General features: G+C 40.4%; 1 protein-coding gene across 4 annotated transcripts in view; it reads left to right on the top strand.

The window, feature by feature from the left end:
* Positions 1 to 21,678, top strand: part of RNF130 (ring finger protein 130) — a 52,991-nt gene that overhangs the window by 16,354 nt on the left and 14,959 nt on the right. For 2 of the 4 annotated variants that reach the window (XM_068697779.1, XM_068697776.1), the window contains 5 exons: positions 5,934 to 6,184; positions 9,723 to 9,794; positions 11,198 to 11,280; positions 17,966 to 18,062; positions 18,896 to 19,100. In XM_068697779.1, the coding sequence (XP_068553880.1) occupies positions 5,934 to 6,184; positions 9,723 to 9,794; positions 11,198 to 11,280; positions 17,966 to 18,062; positions 18,896 to 19,100 (708 nt within the window). Of the gene's footprint in view, positions 1 to 5,933; positions 6,185 to 9,722; positions 9,795 to 11,197; positions 11,281 to 17,965; positions 18,063 to 18,895; positions 19,101 to 21,000; positions 21,147 to 21,169; positions 21,264 to 21,678 lie in introns of those variants that run through there. The other 2 variants (XM_068697775.1, XM_068697778.1) reach the window with 2 other exon arrangements.

Here is a 21,678-nt window from a genome sequence, read left to right as displayed (position 1 = left end):
TGAAGCTCATTTTGCTGCAATCAAAGAAGAGCTTTGACTGTTCTGCAGGTACAACTTGACTGTATTTCGTTTGCAGTTCATACAAGCCTGACCCTCACTAAACTTGAACATCTACTTCTTTTGTCCTCTTGTAGACAGTTGGAATTCAAGTTTTAGCCTCAAGCCATTGTTTTTCAGGTTGTTCTGCATAGGCCTGTGTAGCAAAGAGACTTGTAATTTCTGGAAACAACTACTCAATGTTTTGGGGTAGCTGAACTTGTAGGCAATGGCTGTAACTTTCAGGTAGCAGTATATACTGCTGTCATGTACAATTTTCTCGTGGTAGGGTTTTAACATCCGTTCAACTGTCTGACACTACAAAAAATAGACATCTACAGTAAATGTTTACATACAAAAAGTTGACATCTTCAATGTTGCAAAGGGATCAGGAAGAAAAAAGTTGTAAAAAAAAAAAAAAAACAAACACCTTCAGCCTCATTTTAAAATTGATGCATATTCTTGGCATTAAGCTCTTGCCTTGCTTAGGGAAAGTAATTGGCAAATACTATGCTTTTTTCCTTGTTTTCAGAAGTATTTGATTTGGGACATCTCAAACAACATATTTTACCCTTGAGATTGCACTTGTGTTGACAGCTTGGATGTGCTCTTGCTTACTTTCTGATTAGATCAAAATAAAAACATGTGCAGCCAGACCTGTTTTAATTGCTGTGAAGATTTGCCAGGACTCCTCTTTTTACTGTGTGCTTTTACAAAAGCCTGGTTTAGAATGTAAGACTTAATTTTCAAATTTACAAAGTTCACTTTGTAGTGAACTTCTGTTTTGCATTTGACTAAAACTTTTTAAAATATCTGAAGAATTTGTGTGTTCCCCAATGTTGCGAAGTACTATGGAATTTATATTGGAAAAGTTCCCTGAGCTCACCTTTTCTGGCAGTGCAGGTTTCATTATCAGTAGATTCTTTTCTAACATGGATAAACACCTGAGCTTGGAAGTATCATCCTTAAATAAGCAGAGAGGTCTTTCTGAATATCAACATACCCCCTTGTGTCAACTTTTTGTCATTCCTGTCTGTTTTTCTTTAATTTCTGATTTGTAGTCAGACTCGTTGTTTCTGCTTTTCCTTAATTTTGCGTACCTTTTATTTCTAGCAGAGTAAAATGTTCCTTATGGTTAGATGACCACCCTTTGTGTGCATTTTGGTGTTCCTAACACAGCTTCCCCTCCGCTCCCTCCAGTGCAGGTGTCTTCTGGTGCTTTCACAGAACTCCCAATTGGTCCCAGAACTTCATAAATAACAGCAGCACTTCCTTTGTGCTCTCCTCTTTTCTTCGTAGATGTTTTGTGGGCTCCCAAATTCCATCACTGTTGTCCAATAGGTTGTCAGAATTGCATTAATCTCCACAATTACCATCCTTCTTGCCGATGTAAGTAGGGCTTCTGAAGCAACCTTCTGACAGTTCCCTCTCCCAGCCTATTCTGTTGATGATAGAAAGGAACGAGCCTCCTTCAAACCTGTAAACTGGTTTTAAGAGACTTTCTCCTGGGGGAAAAGACAGTTATATTCTTCCTTTGATTATAAGTTTCTTAATTTGTGCCTGTCTCTGCAAGGTCACTTCACAGGAGAGTCTTGGAGCTGTTCATTAACACGTTCACTACTCAACAGCTGAAAACTAGACTATGGTGATGGTGTTTTCCATGTGGGTCAGGAGGCTTCAACAGTTCAATAGGTCTTTATTGTAGTGCCAGTATGTCCTTACCTTGTAAGCTATTGGTGAATATGACTTAAAAGGGTTATTAGAGTTCCAAAATGACTTGAACAAAAGCATTTCCCATCAGCCCTAACGTAGCTGCTGTTTGTGGTGGTCTCACTGCTACTTAATGTTATTCTAAGAAATCTGGTATGGTAATGGAATCGATCCCTTTCCTGGGCACCTGTACGTTTGTCTCATACATGTTCAGAAATGCTTAATTAAGGAATTGTAATGGTTTGTGAAGATGAGCAGTTTTATTTCCAATTAGATTATTATTACGATGCTTACATCATTGCAATTTGGTTTTTGGTGTCTGGATCATGCTCGGAATCCAGCCCTTAAGGAGCTGCCTCCCTTATTCCTTACCTTTAGTAGGGAGGTGGAGATTTTGAGTGTTTTTTAAAGGAAGTACCATGAAATTTCCAACAGGAAAAAAAAAAGATGTCAATAAATCTGTTTTAAGTTTATTTTTTCAGAGTAAAGTAATGAGAATCTTTGGTTGTTAAATATTGTCCACTTTTGGAAGAGAACAGTATACTTCTGCAAGTGTGAGAGGAGTGCAGTTTATCTGCTTCATGCTGTGTCTACAACAAGCATCAGCAAGTGCAATCAAAGGCTAAGGAAACTGCAAGGACTTCAGCTGAAAATATCAGCCATTAGAAGAGCGCTCACCTTTGTTACCAGCACCTGACTTAATTCCCAGTTCTCTGCAAACCTTGTTCTATCAAATCAAAGCAGGCCAGTGCCTCTTACAGGTGGTCCTGTACCTCCTGTGCTGGAGGAGGGATTCCAGGCTTGGCCCTCCCATCTGCCAGGAGCTGCTTGCAGCACTGCGGCACTGGCAGCAGCTCAGATGCCCAGGAGGAGTTGTCAGCCTCCCTTCTTCCCCAGCATTGACCAGACAGCTGCTTGGGCTGTTCAAAAAAAAAAAACAGCTGCTTAGTTGCATTTTGTCAGGCTGCCATTGTCTGTGTCCTCCAAGGGACAGTAGGTGGATGGAAGGTGTCTGAAGTCTGCTCTCTGAACCACACCTGTCTTTAACTTGGTATCCTGGCCACAGTTGTTTGTATTTAGAGCTTCAGAGGAGTGTTTGGTAGTCAAGAATCAACACAAAAAGTGGGGGAATAACTATTTGCTAGTGATGAGACCAGTAATCTTTCTTTGAGATGACTTTATTGACTTTCCAAAGTTGCTCTTTTGGAGTTGCCAGGAGGTGTGGTTAGCAATTTCTTCAGGAGCACTACAGGAAACTTCTGGTTGTTGCTGCTCTTCCCATCTTGGTGGTCTTAGTGTCCTCCCAGATGTTTAATCCTTCTCTTCTCCTGTCCCAGTGTAATATTGCCCCCTTCCAATGATGAGTCACAACTTCCTTTTCATACAGAGTTGTGTAATTATCCTAATAAGCATGCACACAGTAAAATTGCAAGTTAAAAACAGCTATCTGGGCGTGGATGATAACAAATGATTTATAATATGTACAGGGGTCAATATTCAGTATTTATCTTAGGTCTGCTGTCTGTCCTAGCTTATTGTCTCTGGTTGAGTGCTCAGTTCCTTGGCTTTAGGTAGCATTCCAGCTTCTTATCACTGAACACTGCTCCTGGCTCAGGAGAGCATTTCTTCTCATAAAATTTATATATAAAGACCATATTCTAACTTTTAGAAACACAGTGCTATTCACCTGAGGATTTTTTTCTGCTTAGGTTTCAGAAATGCAGGATTTCAAGGTGCTTAAAATAAACGAGTCAGTGTCTCCTCCTGCCCCCAATTCTTCTCAAGCAGGGAGCTTTTGCTATAATTATTTAGGGTGATGCCCCTGACAGAAATATGGATGAACCAAGTCCCAGTTTCCACTGAGCTTCAGTATGTTAAACAGGCACGATTTATTTTTCTTTTTCTGCAGTTCTCCTTGGCTCTCACAGGGTCAGAAGCGGCAGTAGCACTTTGGCTGTTCCCAGTTGAGTCATTTGGAATGCAAATCGCTTCGCAGAGACGCCAGAGGTTCCCTTTGTGCCGGGCCTTATATAAAACGTGTGGCAGATTGTCAGCCTTGTCACATCCCCTGGGCAGCAGGGAATAGGTGGAGGCTTCAGCTTTTAATTCAGACGGCACTGGACTAGCATCAGATCTGAGTCAGCTCTGCCTCGCAGACAGCTTTATAAATCATGTCAGAATGCTGCATCGAGTGCTTCTGACAGATCCTTTGATACTGACATAACTCAGTGGTCCAAATAAATACCTACTGGGGAAGTACAGCAGAACGCGTCCTCTGGGGAAAACGGTCCCTCTGCCTTTCCTTCGCTATCAGAACCAGATATGAGGAACAGAAGTGAAGCCTGGGGAGAATATCAATCAGGATCGAGTTTTCTGTTCTTGGTTGATCTTGCAGCATCTGGGCTGTAGGCTGGCTTTGAGGGTTACAGGAGCACGTGCTGCATCTGCGTACAGGATCTTTAAGTTGCAGGAAAGGTGCCTTTTGTCCTGTCCTAAATGCTGCAGGCTTGGGCAAGGACATTTCCCAGCTGGGCAAGCAAGAATCCGAATAGATTTCTTCTCAAACAAAGCAGGCAGTGGGATTTTATTCTGTTTTCTGAGGTTTGCAGTTCATTAATAATCCTGAACCGAGTTTGGGTTCTAACGGTCTTGAATAGAAGAGGCTGTGGAGAGCCGGTCTGCAGCGGGCTTTGTGTGAATTTTGGTGTGCTGGTGATTTTGTTTGCATAGATCGTGTTGGTGCAGGGTTGCTGCTTCAAAGCTTTTGAGCTTTGTGAATGGAAAGGAGTAATGAAGTAACGCTTAAATGACTTACACAGCTCTGAAGCCCCCACTTCGGAAAATTAGCTGTTAGAGACTGTCACCCTGTCTTCTTGTACCATCAGTTTCAATGTTGTTCTTTTGGCATTTCTCCTTCATTTTCTGGGTACAGTAACTTCTGAAGAAGACAATTTTGATTAAAGGACTTGAAATCCTCTTTTAATGCAAAGAATATTTTTTTTAATGTTCTCTGTTCACTGTCACACAAATTTCTCTGCAACTCCAATCTACTCTAAAGCCAGAATCTGGGTGCTGCAGTCTCTTGCATTGTACAGTTCCTCTCCTAGGGAATGTGAACTGGAGCAAACAGATGGAGAGAACAGCTGAGCAGGCTTTGCACACATTTTGAAAATAGGTCTTGAAAAAAGGGTTTCAGTACAGATCTGGAAGAAGAACAATAGCACTCAAAGGTTTTTTTGTTGTTGCTTTGGTTTTAATATAAATTTTGCTGTCTTTTGAATTTAGATCAGAATTCCTCTGAGTTAAAGATCTCCTTTCACAGGGGATGAGGGAATTCTGCATTTAAAGCATAGGTGCTCTCTTTGCTCTGCAGGTTTCATTCTTTTTTGTCTGGTTTTGTAGTTTGATTCTTGTGGTCTTTGTGCTAAGGATTTTCCCTTTGGGATGTGAGGTGGACTAGGGACAAGACACTACAAAAACCAGATGGGCTAGGCAGTCAAAATGGAGTTGATGAAGCTGATCGCTACCTTACTGAGCACGTCTTTGTATGGATGATAAAATCATTACTCAAACTTATGGTCAGTTTTTTCATTTCCGCTCCACTTTCCAGCCAGGCTTATTTGCTTTGCTTTCACTTCTGTCAGAGAAGTGGTACAGGTAGAAGTTTGGCTTTGTTGCATCCTATGTGGAATTATGATTTGCAGGTCCTTGACAATCTTTCTGGTACGTGCAATCTTCATAACCACATCGGGGAACTTGCCTAACTCTCCAGAGCAGCTTGTACTCAGCTCTGTGTGTACCAAGACCGCTCATTTTCTGTTTTTTTTTTTTTCTGTGAGTTGCCTATTCAGGTAATCACAGCTCCCAATCTGGAACAAATGCGCTCCCTAAAATGAGTTCAGACTGCACACAGTAGTTACAACGTGGGAAGTACTGTTTAATCTAACTGGTGGAGACCTGTTACGATGTGTGGAGCTGCAAACAGTTTGCATGGTAATGCCCTAGTTTGAAAACCTGGGTTTGAAGTGTAAGCCTTGAGTTGAGTGCCCAGTAGCATATTTCTAATGCCATAGGTAACATAGATTAAATTCTTTAAGTTGTCAAATAGTTTTGCATATGGAAAATCTTGTGAGTAACATGCAATGTTAATTTTAAATGTAAATTAAGTATTTTTCCTCTTTTTATAGGAACTGGAGACATTGTTGCTGTCATGATTACAGAATCAAAGGTCAAGGAGATCCTGAACTATTTGGAAAAGAACATCTCTGTCCTGATGGCAATAGCAGTGGGATCCCGTGTTCCTCCAAAAAACTTCAGTCGGGGCTCTCTAGTCTTTGTGTCAATATCTTTCATTGTTTTGATGATAATTTCTTCAGCATGGTTAATATTTTACTTCATCCAGAAGATCAGGTACACAAGTGCACGTGATAGGAATCAGGTAAGGGCGCTTTTTTCTCCCTGTTAAATTGAGGTGATATTTCTGTATACAGTAGTCTATAGAGAATTAATAATTTCTTAGGAATGTCCATCAAACTAGTGTTGAAAACCACTTTGTTCAGAGGCAGAGCATGTTTCTTGGCAGGGATTTTATATAGCAGATTGTTACTGTCCTGAGCAGCACCAATACAAGCTATTATTATATGACAGGAAAGAAAAGAACGGAGGCAAAATATTTGTTTTTGAGTGCAAGTCAAAGAGGAAGAGAGAACCTGTGCTGGCTAACTAATACGTACTGTACAGCATATTACTTCTTTTTGAAAAGGACATTTGGGGATGGAGAGGGAAGTTAAATAGTGAATGAGCTTGTATGGCGTGGTAGAACATGGAACTAATATCGTTAATTTTATCCATGTTATTAAGGATAGCTTTAGTAATAAATCAGGCAATTCAGTTTGGGAATGCCTTTATACGACATCTATAAATGCATGAACGTTAGGGTAAGAAAACTAAGGGATAGAGGTGACCTGCGCTGTCTTCTAGCTTTCATCAAGATGATACTTGATGTGTACTGTCTAATTCTCCTGGTCACACGTACTGGACAAAATATTGCTTAGTTTGCCTTTCTTACATCCTCTTTCACATCTAACTTAAGAGCTTATGTCTGAATTGAATCAATTAAGTGTGCCCGTACTCAGGTATTTTGAATATATGAAGTCATCAACTTAAACATGGATTAAACTTTAGAAGTAAATGTTTTACTAGCGTGGACTTAATGACCCACTGTCTCCTAGCGTGCCTTGGCTGTTATTGAGAAGGGTCAGTAAACCTCAGGAAAACCACTGTGCTCTTTGTCTCTGTGTATCTCTGTCAATTATCTTATAAAGCTGCCAACCTCTAGTCCTGTCCCATATTAGGGGACACATAAGGGCTCACTGGGGCAGCACTTCGGGTCTTTAAAGCACTTTGTCAAACCTAAAACAAATGCAAACCTACAAAGCCACAGTTGTGACAAAAAGGATTTCCTTTTCAGTTTCTAGAAATAGTGTCTGATGCTGCAGGTCCCATGGGCATTCTGTAGATTTTCCTAAGGATGTCATTCTTAAATGACCACACTGTAGCTGGTACTTAGCGTGGTCCCCTGGGATGGTAAAAGTTTAAATATAACTGTTACTGAATGAATATCTGTGGAATACTAAATTGTGCCCGCTGCATCCCCTACATGGTTCTAGGCTTCTTCCAAACGTCCGTGTTTCAAAACAGCTGCTCCTTGGGGAGAGGGCTTTTATGACCTTTTTTCTTTCTTTAGATTTTTACAAAGGTCAGGAGAAACTTGATGAAAATTTTATGTGGTTTAAAAAGCTGAGCGTATTAAACTTTAATAAGAAGGTGGCGACAGCTACAGCTTATTTTTGAAGAGCTTTGAGAGCTCTCCGAGAGAAGGCTGAGCTGTTAGCGATGAAATAACTTGCTTTAACTGAAAAACAAGATCACAGCTTATGTCTAGAGGCATGCTTTTTTAAAGGACATCAAAAACATGCAGTGTTTTATAGATAGTGCAAGTAGATACCGGTATTTCACATGATTGCTCTTGTACATTTCCGCCAGAAGTATGAAACTCCTTTGCATGTACTGGTAGCCTTTTCCATCAAGGTGGTTGTGGGCTTTAAAAGCAAGTATATGCTGTGTGACTGTGCCCTAACTTAACGAAATAGCAAATGCTGAGTGTTTCCAAAGTTAGCATATAAAATTATTTGTTAAAATTAGAAAGTGGAAGAGATGAATCTCTTAAATAGGAGTCTCTTAAATAGAAATGAAAGTTACTGTTTGTCAAATTTCTTTATATAGTTTATATGAGAATACACACATTTTGAAAGAGTTTTTCTGACATTAATGGTTTTGACATGAAGATGTGATTCTATACTCTTTCTGAAAGGCTTCATATAGCACAACTAGAAATGTATGCAGTATAAGCACATATACCACCTGCTATTATGTAGGTGGTAGGTGGCATTTAAGTGAAATGCCTCACTTTGCCTTTTCAGTGTTCTTCTCTTAAGCAATCGTGCTTGGCTGTGCAGTGATAATCCAGTCCAGCAGTGTTCCAGTGTATTCTGGGCATTAGGTACTTGGCCAACGTGCTTGTTCTAGGATATGTAATTTAGATTTACCTAAATTAACTAGTTTCTCACCTGTTGAAGCTAGGATGAGATATCTGACTTCAGGAAGCGTAAAATTTCCCTTTCCCACCTTTGTTCCTGATAGTGTGTTAGGCTCCAAACACTGTAGTATGTATTTCAAATCCATGTCCTAAAAAATTTAAAATAGCTGTTCTGTGAAACCCCCAAAATTGTGTGCTTATATAATCCCTGAGTAATGTTGGTACAGTGATCCTGATGCAATAAACACAGTTGTAGTGGCCTCCTGAGGTCTTTATCAAGTAAAAGCAGCCTTCTGAGCTTCAGCTTATATGCAAAACTAAGTGTATGGGATGGGGGGAAGCTGAAGAAGAACTTGATTTTTCAAGTATATTGGAGGTGGACACACAAAATGCCCACTTGTGGACACCCAAAATGCTCCAAGCTGGATGGGAGTGTTCGGTGTTTTCTTTTTGCATTCTCAGAATCTGGCTGTCAAAAGCAGAGTACTTATTACATGGTAGGTGAAGGATGAAGAACGCAAACTTCCTTTCTTCCAGTAAATGTAAACCCAATCTGACGTCTCGAGTTCCTGAAACAAGAAAACACGAGCTCAGTGCTGCTTACTGCCCTGGCTCTGGGATCCCACGAACCAGCTGGCCAGCAGCCATCCCCAGTTGGCTGGGAACCGGGCACTGCAGCAGGAACCAGCGCTGCAAGCGCAGGAATGGCTCCTCCATCCGACGGTGGTGGTCATGAAAACAACATAAACAGCAAAAATAGCTCGGGCTGTGCAGTCAGATTGAGGTTAATATTTAAACCAGTGTTCGTTTCAGCTTTATTTAAGTCTCTTTCAGATTTTGTGACCCATAAATTTTTGCTTTCTGTGGTAGTGGTTGCTTCAGGTAATAGCAGGAGAGAAACTAGGTTACGCTGAGGATCTGTTATGTCTCAGAATAAGATCAGCCTGCTCAGGGAGGGAAAAAAAAAGAGCTTAAGAGAACAGAGTGTATTCTAGCACACTGAATAAAAATCAATATGAGCCCAGGATCCCGGAAATCACCAGGAAGGCATGTTGCTTCAGCTCGTATCCTGTGGGCAGGGTGTCATTAGCTTTGTCACACACATGTTGGGTAACTGCTGTGGACTCTTATGTAGTCTGTGAGGTTCATGCCCACATGTGTCAAGTGCTTTCCTCTGCTCTGCTGTTGGATTTTTTTTGTTGTTGACAAACCTGCAATTGCAGGCTTTGCTGTGTACGCTTTTTATCCTGTGTGTTTGTCCACCACCACGGCGTGTATTGCAATGTTACTATATAGCACAAGTAAGCCATTATAAACGATGGTAATAAAGCTTGATTATCTGGGTTAATTTGTGTTTTCTTCTTTCTCACTTCATTAGCGTCGTCTTGGAGATGCTGCCAAGAAAGCCATTGGTAAATTGACAACCAGGACAGTAAAGAAGGGTGATAAGGTATAATACTTCAATGTAATAAACTTGAACATCATTAATTTTTATCAGGGGAAATGGTTTACTTCTTAGCTTTTCCTTTTGCTTCTGATTTATGATCTCACCTTCCTTGTTGGAGACTTGCTTCATTTTACGGCACAATATTTTTGTGTAACTTTTAGTATTGATGTATGCTGTAAGTCTGCACATTTCAAGAGTTTTTCTTGCTTAAGTACTTCTTGCACTCCATCTGGTAACTGTGACTGAGAGTGGTTTTGTGTGCTAGCTGGCTGAGTGTTTTTGCTGGTAGGAGTACATGGGGCTAGCACTGTTTATGTGAAATGCTGTAAGCTTAGAATCACTTTGTATGTAACTTGTGTGGAAAAAAAAAAATTTAAAAGGCAGGTAATAACACACAATCTTATATGAAACATGAATATGAAGTAACCTGAGGGTGGGGAGGAGTTTTGTTTTAAGGCAGCCTCCTACACTGAACCTTTTCTGTGGGTATGGGAACACAAATTTTCCGTATTGAAAGAAAAGATGCTGTCTTCAAAACCAGGTGTAGGTTGCAGTACAGAGTGAGATGCGTATGCAGGTGGGCAGAGCATATGACAAAGCCTGCCCTTTGTCAGAGCAGCCCATGGGGTTCTCTGCGTGCAGCGTGGCTGGCTGTGACCAGGCAGTGGCTGGCTGCCTTGCAGCAGCTCCCGGCTCGCTGTTCAGCTAGTAGCTCGCTAGCTGCGGAAAGAATGAACTTGATGGAACAGAAGGCACGGTCTGTTTTGTGTCTCAGGCCCAAGAATTTAAATATATATATTGCTGGTGCCATAGGTATGTCCAAATGAAGCCAGCCCTTTTTCAGTGGAAGTTTTAAATTCTCATTTGGTTTACAAAATGAGTAAGATACCATAGCTTTTGGAAAACAGAAAGGAGAGCAGCCAGTCACTGGTCATCATCTTTGTGTCTGCATAAAAAGATTATAATTCTGCCAGTAAGCAGTGCACAAAAACATGGGACTCCCCTGAAATAAGTAAAAATCCCTAGTTCTGGCTATAAAAGGGAATCCCAGAATGCTCGTACTTCCCCCCAGAGGAGAAAAAAAAAAAAAAGGATTTTACCTCAAAGCTGAAGTAATCACTGTAGGAAAGTCCCTACCATATTTTGGTGATTCAGCCGAATATTATAAACATCGTAGGCCTTAGCTTGTGCTTCAAATGGTCAGTTACCAACTCCAAATGAGGGGATAGTTGAGATTACATTTCTTTTTTTCAAGCCATGTTGGAATTTAACCACGTAGTCATTACTTTTGTATCTTCTTAATAATAGCCACTCTGGCACAACACACTTCACGTACTAATCACAACTACTTTTACCTTTGTCATAGCCTAAACTCTTGACTCGAATTTCCTTTCCATTCATTTTAGGAAACAGACCCAGACTTTGATCATTGTGCTGTCTGCATCGAGAGTTACAAGCAGAACGATGTTGTTCGCATTTTACCGTGCAAGTAAGCTAGTAAAGTTGCTTTGTTTGGAAACTGTTCTTCATGCTCCTTTGCTTTGTTTCATGTTAAATACACACTGCAATTTATAGACACGTTTGTTAGATATTTCCTGACCCAATGACAGCCGTTTTATTTTAGACTCAGTATGAAACCAGGTGTGAAAGCGGATGCTGACACGGTTATTAGCACTGGACATTAAACAAGAGCATGATCTCAAAGATGGGCAGTTCAGGCATATCAGCAGTGGAGCTATTAAGATTGTTATGGGGGTGGGGGCAGATTTAGAGACTGAACAGTGGGCTTACACAAATCAAAGTATGATGAACAAGGCATAGCTGCAGCATTCTGCACAGTGACTGTGGGTTTCTAAAACAGTGCAGGAAACAGAAATGCAGGCTTTCCAACCTTCATACCTCCTCTGACATCAATCAACTGCTTTGCTGTCATCTGTCTCTGGTCTCTCCAGTGCAATGTGGTCTAGGCTTGTGCTCGAAGATTACTACTTGCTGGGTATTCTGCATTGGTGCTTAAAATGTAACAGCTTTTTGTTTTGACACTTACATGTTTTCAGTTTGTTTCTGTTCTTAAGCTGTTACAGGATATTTGCTCTCTGAGAGATGCTTTTAAGTGCTTTTCCTCCTGGTGACTGGTTTCAATGAATCAGTAATTTTTGGTAGCTTTAAGTGTTACCAAGGTCATCTTTCCCTTGTATTCTGAAACACAAAGTTTTCTTCGTATCTCCAGACACAAAAAATACCTAAGTTACATTGCATACATGCAGCCAAGTTCCACTAATTTGGCCTGTGCTTGGCACATAAATAGTGTTATGCATGATGCACCAGAAGCATCTAAGTCACAGTGTCGGAGTTGAGCTTCAGTCACACAGCAGCAGTGCACAGCAGCTCATTATCAGTCTTGTAAATCCTCCTGCAGGCTGCTCTGTGTAGCTGGAATAATTTTTCTTCTAATGCATAATGAGTTCCTATTATGATAAAAGGAAAACAGTCTTTTATATCTTACCGATCAAAATACGTATGTATGCTAATTCTGAAACAAAGTTTAATTCATCTTTCTTTTCTCTGTTCTTTACCTCTTGGACTCTGTGGGAAACAGTGAACTGCTTTAGATTCTCAGTGTTGTGTTTAGCTACTATAACCTACAAATGTTTGTTTAGAAACTCCTATTAAAATACTTGGAAGTAGAAGAGCTCAGTCAGATCTGTGTCTAAGTAAAAATAAAATCTGGGAGGTTTTGGTCACACAGATGGATGTGTGTTTCTATTCTACAGTTCAGTGATGTTTACTCCTTTGAAGATGATGTCCTCTTACCCATTAAAATGCACTCCCAGTAGCTGAGATTTCAGAGTTATGTCACTGTAATCTCAAGTAAAGCTTGCATATGGAAGTTTTGCACTAGGCTTTGATTTACAAGGAAGATTATTTAGAAACTAGAAGAGAAATGTCTGGAAATTGCTCACCAGTGTTGAACTAAGGTGATGGATAAACTGCCTCTCAAGAAAACATCACTTCTATAATTCGGAGTGGTACTATGAGGCTCAAGAGTATGCAATGGATGTTCAGAAGTCCCACTCCTGTATGTCTTTCTCTCTGATAATGAGCAGAGGGCAGAGATATTTTGGGCAATGAAGAGTCTTCAGCTGACAGGCAGCCACCTTCTCCCACTAAACACGAGGCAAAATTGGGACTAAAAGTCAACTGCACTAGTTAAACACCTGCCACTGTCCAAGCAATAGATGTGTTGCTGGTATCAGCAGATATGACAAAGACCATTTAAGCAGGATGATCACTTACTTCTAAAAGTCCATTTCCTTCAGACCCTTTTTGTGAGCCATGGTCCTGCAGCCAGGAAGCTCCCTGGTCACAGCTGCTCCAGGGAGCTGCATGAAAGTGCCTCTGGCTGCTACCTCCACACAGCCTCCTCCAGAGCAATCCACCCACGAAAAGGAGGAATCAAGCCTTTTCCATAGAGCCTTTTCTTGTGAAAAACAGAATATAAGGCCATTGAAGTCTCAGACTACCGTCCTGCCAAAGGTGCTGTTTCATGTTCACTTTCTACTTTTCTTTTTGAAATCTCCCTTTTCATCTGCAGCAGTTTTTTGAGTTAAGTGCAAAACCATCTTGGTTAGGTGGGAACATTGGGATAGATACTTTCCACAACACATTTTTATACTTGTTGAATGGGTAAAGGAGCAACCAGTTCCTGCGGAGATGAGCCAGATACGTTTCAGTTGTGTGTAAAACTTCTCAGTCTACTGAGGTGTCTCTCCTCAGGTCTTCTTTTGGAGATTTAACCACTTTCTGCTTCCTGACATTTCAACCTCTCCTTTTAGTGCAACATGCAAAGTTAGTATTTAAAAAAAAAAATCTACAGGAGAGTCTCTAAGACTGATGAGAAAATAAATTGCAAGAAAATCATGGAGAAAATGGCTCAACCAAGAGGAAGCAAATGAAAGGTTAGGAGTCTTTCATACTGTGCCTTTTGAGGAAGCTATAATCATTAGACAGTAGGATTCACTGACATATGACATCCTTGCTGCTTTCATCAATTTAAAAGTAGCGTTACCCTTCAGTCCCAGAATTTTTCTCTCCAGTTAAGTATGGTCTGTCACTTTATCTCTGTAAAGAAGAGTCTGGTTTGGACAGACAGACAGTAGGCAAAATACCGTCTGCTGAGCAGACCTAAAATTCTGTAAAAAAAAAAAAAAAAAAAAAAAAAAGTAAAGTTTTGTGAAAGGTTGGAAATAATGGCCAATTTAGAAATAAAACTAAAATGAAAATTATAGAAATGCAACCTTATTATTTGCAATCACTCATAGCATGATGTGCTTCAGAGAGAACTGCATTCAGTACAAGCAGTTTATAGACATAACCAGCTTTCTGTGCACATGGATGAGGCAGCCCTCGTTCTTGGACTTAGCTGCCTGAAGAACAGTTCTTTTGTGAATGTCATCATGTAAGTTAAAAATAAGTAGCGTAAGCAAATGTCAGAAGGAATCTAGCAAAAGATCCCAAAGCCTGGTGGACAATTTTCCTTATTCAAGTAGTTTTTATTTCAGCATTGCACTGCTGCATCTAGGACATGACTGGGTAAAGAGGAATCAGGAAAGGGGTAGTATGAAGGAAAGATAGTGAGTGAAAGATAAGGGAAGGGGACAGCAAAGGTAGAGAAGAGCACAGAGAATGATATTGGAAAGGGCAGAAAGATGGCCTGGGAAGGAAGATAATCACAACGCAGGAAGAATTAAAGGAGTAGCAAACACTTTACGAAGTGCAGCAAGATTATAGAGCAGTGGACATTGAAATTTAAGAAAAAATGTAGTGCAAGGCTGAATGTTAAGTGAGTATGTTAAGAAATGAGTTTTAAGCCAAATTCTTAATATTTCCCACACTGGGCAAAAAGGAGGTAAGTGGCAAAAGTGACTAAGCCAGAATTACATCTCTTTGATTCTGTACTGCTGCAAGTGGCTATTTAACAGAGCAAATTGACATTTACTGCTGTCCTTTCCACTTACTGCAGTGTTTCCACATACACATCCCCTTTTCTCTGCCACCTGCTGGTGATGGTCCCGCCTCTCCCCCCAGCAATACCAAGTATTTGATGAGGGCACCAGGGCTGCCCTCCCTGGGCTGAGCAGGAAGACCACCTCCAGCAGTTGTGCAGCTTTCTTGGGTGGGCTGCTGTGCTGGGAGCAGTGAGTGGAGTGCCCTAAGGCAATATGTAAACACCTTCAAATCCTCCTCCTTGTGGGATGTGCTAATTCAGAGGCATTACACCAGCGAAAGAGGTCTCTGGTTCCCTTTTTCTCTGAAATGCTGCAAAGAAACTGCGTTGCACAACAGAGTTGGGGTTACAGTGTTTTTGTGTTTTTTTACCAGCTGGAGGCTGATAGGTTTGGGCATGCTGACAGGGTGGAAAAATACCTGCAGGTCACCTGTTTGGAGTTATGCCCGCATGGGAGACTCCTTCAGTGCCTCCAGACTGGCTGCCGGCCGGGCTTCCTCCAGCCCCGAGCAGCAAAAGCTGTGTCACACTTGGCTCCCCCATGCACGGCTCCTAGGGGAATGTCATCCACCGCTGTGACCTAGGGCATCCCGCTAGGAGCTCATCACGTTTCTGGTCTTGGAAAGCTTGTTATTGAAAAATGACAGAAATACGAAGATGGAGAAGGTTTTTTGAGGGCAGAAAAATGCATGGGATAACTTTGTCAGACCAAGTTTCAAAAGTAATTACGTGTTTATCATTAACTCTTGCAAGAGAAATCCAGACAGAGCCTGAGCTGTGATGATGTTATCAGCAAGCTTTTTGAGGGACAGATAAAACAGCATAAATAGTAGAGCAATGCTGATTTAAATCAATACATAACCTTTGGGGAGCTGCGCTTTTCTGAAGCACATTAATAAATATCCTTGAAGGTTTAGGAACTAAAAGCAAAGAACGAAGAGGTCACCAAAGTAGTTGAACTATTGTGGTGCATTCGAACTATATCAAACTGCTAATGACTTTAAAATAACTTGTACTATTTAGTGGATGCATGTTGGCATCCATACCAGCAGCCTGCTTCACTTGAGCTGAGTGCTTCTACAGCACTGATTAGCAGATAACGATATATTAAAGCTGTTTTCATGCTACTGTGGAGTCTTGATGTCTGCTCTTTCCCAAAATATGAGATTTTTCAGGTTTGTCCTACTCTAAAAAACAGACTTTGGAATTTTAAAAGGAAACGTAAGCAACTAAAAACCATAATTTGCCTAACGTAGAAAAATAACATCATTATGTGTTTCAGAAGATTTCAAACCATTTTCTATCACCCAGAACTTCTAAACAGTTTCCAACTTTTTTGTTTTAAAGGGAATGTCCCAAGAACGATTAGCAGTAGAAGTTTGTATTTCATAGTTACTTGAACAGTAAGCAGTATACATATCCTGTTTTTCATGACGTCTGTATTGCTAAAGGACACATTGCTAAATTTGCTTGACAAAGCAGTCCGATGTGTTCAGCAGAGCACGTACACTGGGACAGAGAGGTCTGCTTGCTGTGCTTCCTAGCAGCCAGGAAGGCAGAAGTTGCGCTGTAAGAGCAGTAGAAATGCATTAAACGCTGTTATATTGTCAAATTGCAGCTTCAGCATACCTCAGTGCCTAATAATACGTTCATTTTTCAAGTTTTTATTCCCGCAATGTCTGCAATACAGCTGAACAAGGTTCTTTTGCTCCCTGTGCATCTTCTGTTGATTATATGACACTTCAAGTCTATGCATCCTCACTTAGTATGGGCAAGATAGATAGTTGTAGCTGACAGACTTAATGTTGGTGTACTTTAGAATCTCCATCAGCCTTAGTAGCTAAACATAATTACGTACAGCCTTTTTCCATGTTTATTTACAGTTTCAGGAGGGCTTATTCTCAAGTCACTTCAGAAATTTTAAAGGAGAATTATCTGTTAACGTGCATCATTTGCTCTCGGTTTTAAAACCCCCACGATAAGCCACGATGAGCTTACTGAGACAGAGCAAGGAGGAGAGGCAGAGCATCTCCACTTTATGCTGCTATGGAGGCATGCGTGACCTCTTACAGCCTGTGCTAATGCTTCGAAAAGATGTCAGGAACACCTTGTTCTGCTGCTGCCTCTTCATCTCTGCATTTCAGAACCCAGCTCTTCACTGGTTAAGCAGCTCTTATGAGTGCTGATCTTTGTCATGATCACCTGTGTGTTCTGGTTGGGTCTGCCTGCTCTTCCTGGCTTTTTGTTCCGGAGCCAGTGCTGTTAGAAATGAAAGGTCCAGGTTTTTTATAGACAGTTATTCAGGCTGGGTGGCTATGAGTGTTTGCTAAATCTGCATCGTGTAGAAAATCTGATGACGCCTATTTCTGTCTTGAGTATGCTCAGAAAAGTTCTTTGCATTTTGAAAAGTAAGGATGACAATTCCTATGATTCCTTTAAGTTAGTTATGGTGTTGTGGTCTCTGCGTAGTCCTTTGGCCTTATATTGGTTTATATTCATATATGTGATTGAAAATTTTGCAAATCATGTGGGTGCCAATTCAGACTCTTCTGTAGTGCAAAGTTCCCTGCTGTGCAAATAAAAGCTTGTTTTGCCCTTTTTTTTTTTTATCTTTGAAAGATTTTGGTTTCCTATCACCATCATATGACAAAGGCCGTGTTTTCCTTACAGATAGCAAGAAAAAATGTAGGAAAAAGCCTTTTGAAATCTCGTTTCTTCTTTCACTTAGACATGCTAATTATAAAAGCACTTACAAAATCAAACCTAAGTGTGTCTGTGTTGGTTGCACTACCGTTCAAATAAAATTGACTTCTGGTGGATTTGTCTTCCTACCTAATTCATGGCCAGCTTCTGCATAGAAATTGAGATGGGACTTCACACAATGTTATGATGAGGCCTTTCTTACCCTAGTTCTTCTGCCAAAATGCTTACTTATTACCACAATAAAAGAAAAAAAAATCCTCATTTTAAATGTGTCTTCCTAGTGAACTAGTAGTAACGGGCAGTAAGAGCTTTAGATTTTTTTACTGCAGTTAGCACAGAATACTGACAATTCTGGAATTTGTTCTGCTGACTTAACGAACCAATATAGAAGTGTGTTAAAGCAGTTCTCATTATATAATATAATGGTTTGTAAGTTGTATATGTGCCGTCTCTGCTCTCCTAGGCATGTTTTCCACAAAGCCTGTGTGGATCCGTGGCTTAATGAGCACTGTACGTGTCCAATGTGTAAATTGAACATTTTGAAGGCCCTGGGAATTGTGGTAAGTTGGACTCTTAAAAGCTTTTCTTACTTCTATACCCCTAGTCAGAAGGGTGTGTTTTTTTTTTTTTGTTTTTGTTTTTTAACCAATTTCTTTGCTGATGATAAGGTTTATTTTTTGTTCTTTTCCCTGGTTGCTCATTGAGAATATTCTGTTATGTTTCCATTTTTTTTTAATCTATTGAAAGTCTGCTATGGTCTCTATACTCTCACTTTTTCTCAAGTTCTTTCAACCTTTCCTTTCTAAGTTTACTCTGTAAACCTCTAGTTCATGTTGTGGTCTCCTGTAGACACGCTCAGGTTTGTTTACACATTGAGAGTCATGCCCAAAGCTGCTCAGTGTGCCCTGGCTGAGGCCAGTAGGTTTTCCTCAGTTGTGTATTAAGCAGCTCTTGGCTTATAGGATCTCAGAGGGCTGCTTTTGCTGACCAATTTGCAACAGAATAGACTTGAAAAACCTCAAGGAAAAGTTTTCCTGTCTTTCTCATATGAGTTAAAAAACTATCAGGTAGGAGCAATGCTCTCTCATAGGAGAGGCATAAGAGGAAAAGAGTAGACAATTCTCAACTCCACAGGTGCAGGCTAGGATGCCAGCATGTTTGAGTCCCTTTCTTGATTTTTTTAATATTCTTTACTGCTTCTTTTTCCACTTCTTTAAAGGGGACTGAAGCAGCAACTTCAGACAGGACTTGCTAATTCACGTGTTTCTCCCCTGCGTGATCTGAGGGTAGCCACAGCAGCTGAATAAAGTCTTTGTGTGGTTTTGCTCAATTTATGGGTTTGCTACGTGTAGAACATTCACCATTCTAACGCCGGGATCGCTTTGTCTTTCAGCCAAATGTGCCGTGTACAGATAACGTGGCCTTTGACATGGAAAGGCTCACCAGAAGCCAGCCAGCTAACAGACGATCAGCGCTGGGCGATTTTGCCAACGACAGCTCTCTCAGCCTGGAGCCCCTGCGCACCTCTGGGATGTCACAGCTTCCCCAGGACGGAGAGCTAACGCCAAGGTCAGGAGAGATCAACATTGCTGTGACAAGTAAGTTTTCTTTGGCTTCCATTACACTTCTACGGCTTCCCTGGTACATGGCACTCGCTTTGCTGTTGCCCTGTGTTGCAGGGCCATGATAAAAGATCTCCCTGCAGAGACAGAGGTGACCTCCGTGTCTCTGTGTATGCTCCATATTGAAACCGAGAACTCAACGCACAGCAGTGCCAACGCTTTCATTATTAATAGTATATCCATTTAGAGCTGCATACAGAGAGCACGGGATGAACTGAAAAGGCGACAAAGTAATCCTCCTGTATTTGGTGACCAGTATGAGAAGCTGGATTGCCAAAACTGTTATTTACCTTTCCAGAATACTTTACATGCAATAATTCATACATATATAAACATGTTAGCTGATTACTATATCTGCAGACACTTTTTCCCCTGTGAACGTTACTACTGGAACTCTGATGTCCTTTAGCAGATGTTTTTTCTTACAAAATTTGTGAATTAAAATATGTATACATTAATGTACGTATATATTTATTTGATATACCAACATTTGAGTATTGTCCAAGCAGTTTATGACCTCAGAAAACTGTTCCTGAAGTTCTACTACTAATGTATAAAAGCTTACAGCATGGGAAATGTACACTGACTGGATCTTACCTGGGGGTTTTAATGTATGATAGCACTGTAACAAATACAAGACATGTGGAACTGCATAATTTTTCCATATGCTGTGGAGTCTCGATTTAACGCATGAATGGTTGTTTTTCTGGCTTAACTGCAAAAATAGAATTCAGGCAGTCTAATTTCCTCCTTGTATTTTCCCTGTGTGCATCTATAATCTAGATTTGAAGTCAGTGCTTGCCACTGATGAAAGAAGCAGTATAATTGATACAATCCATTACAGAGCGTCTCTTTAGACGCTGCAGCAAAGTAAATGTGTTTCTAAAAGAACACCATCTCCCAAAAAAACATAGCCCATATCCAGAAACATCTTGATCTGAGAAGGAAAAATCCAAATACAAAATCTAGATTCTTTGCCAGACCAGTAACTCACTTTGTCCTGTTCAACTTTGTTCAACATGTAACTCGCCACATTCTTAGATGCACTGAACAGACATCAGATATGTTTGTGTGCTCTTTGTCATGGGTGGAAAAACTCTGTAGTTTAACAGAAACTTTAACTACTTAGTTTTACAGAAGGTGTTTTTCCTGTCTGTTCCCAACTGTCGTGTAAGTATCTTGTGCAGATGGGATTCCAAGATAAAACGAGAAATATCAGCAACAGTTCATTCTGACAGTGTTTATAAAATAAAGCTTTAGGAAAGGCTGTTCAGATGTTCAGGTTTTGTGGATGACACATGCATTCTTTGATGCATATGAGTTAAACCAAAAACCATATTCAGCAAAAGTGTTTGTATCCTATCCATTACGATGTGCCAAATTAATCTCAAAGGGAGAGAACTTTGAGTAGTGGACATTCTTTAATAGTTGTCTGTTTTTTTTTTAATGTGTCTGTATTTATATACTAACGTTGACATTATTTTTCCTGTTGCATTTCTGTCTATTAAATGGAAAATTCTAGTTCTGTTTTTACTGTTGAATAAGTGATCCTATCTTTTTGTTGTTTTTAAAAGTAACTCTATAGCATTTATTCAGAGCCAGGGGGTGGAGGGGAGTGTGTGTTAAGACGCAAATGAAGTGTGAAAGTATATTGGGCATGCTTATGTGAAGAGATGCATCTCAGCAAACCTAAACCAACCATGACAGTCCTCCTCCTGACTTGGGGGCGGACGGAGTTTTCATTACATTTCCCCTTGTTCCTGCATTTCACTTCACATTGTTAAGTAATCTTTCTTTATCACTAACCCTGGGGCTCAGCCAGGAAATGTTGTGCCATGCTTGTTTTCCACACCTCTCTCCACTTCTTCTTTGCTAGCCTTCTCCAGTCAGTAACTGTGGCTAACCTCCTTCTGCTTCACTTCCTGGTGCCAGTCATGGCTTAGAAGCCTCTTGCCTTCCGCCAGTGGTGTTTGAGGGAAATATTGGCATCGCTTTGACATAAGCCTTCTCCCACGAGTGATTTCCTCCCTTTCCTTTGTCAACAGAAGAATGGTTTATTATTGCCAGTTTTGGCCTCCTCAGTGCCCTAACACTCTGCTACATGATCATCAAAGCCACAGCTAGCTTGAATGCTAATGAGTAAGTAAATATTTAGATGTTTCTATTTGGTTCTGGTGGGTGTGTATCACAGGCAAGAAATACCGTGAATAAGAGAAGGAAAAAAATGCATTTTTTTCAAAATATCAAGTGCCTTTCCTGCTCTTCTCAAATCTTAAGTCTCTGTTAACAGTAGGTTCTTGGGTAATGTCTAAACTCCATCTGAACGTATATTTAGCTGAATTGTCTGATTGGAAATCTTGCAACGTGGAGACGTGGGAGGGTGAAAAAAAAAAAAGTTTTTTGATCAATAGTCTTAAGTAAACATTAGATTTGTCATTGAATCCCCGTGTTCAAAATTCACCTGGCAGAACCAGAAATTACTACCATCAGTCACCTCTGACAGTTTCCACTTCAATTTCTTAGTTGTTTCATATTATGAAAAAATATATTTTTT

The sequence above is a fragment of the Anas acuta genome, chromosome 14 (assembly GCF_963932015.1).
Source record: "Anas acuta chromosome 14, bAnaAcu1.1, whole genome shotgun sequence".
Classification (NCBI taxonomy): domain Eukaryota; kingdom Metazoa; phylum Chordata; class Aves; order Anseriformes; family Anatidae; genus Anas; species Anas acuta.
Note: the sequence above shows the minus strand (reverse complement) of the source record. Positions and strands in the feature narration are given on the sequence as shown.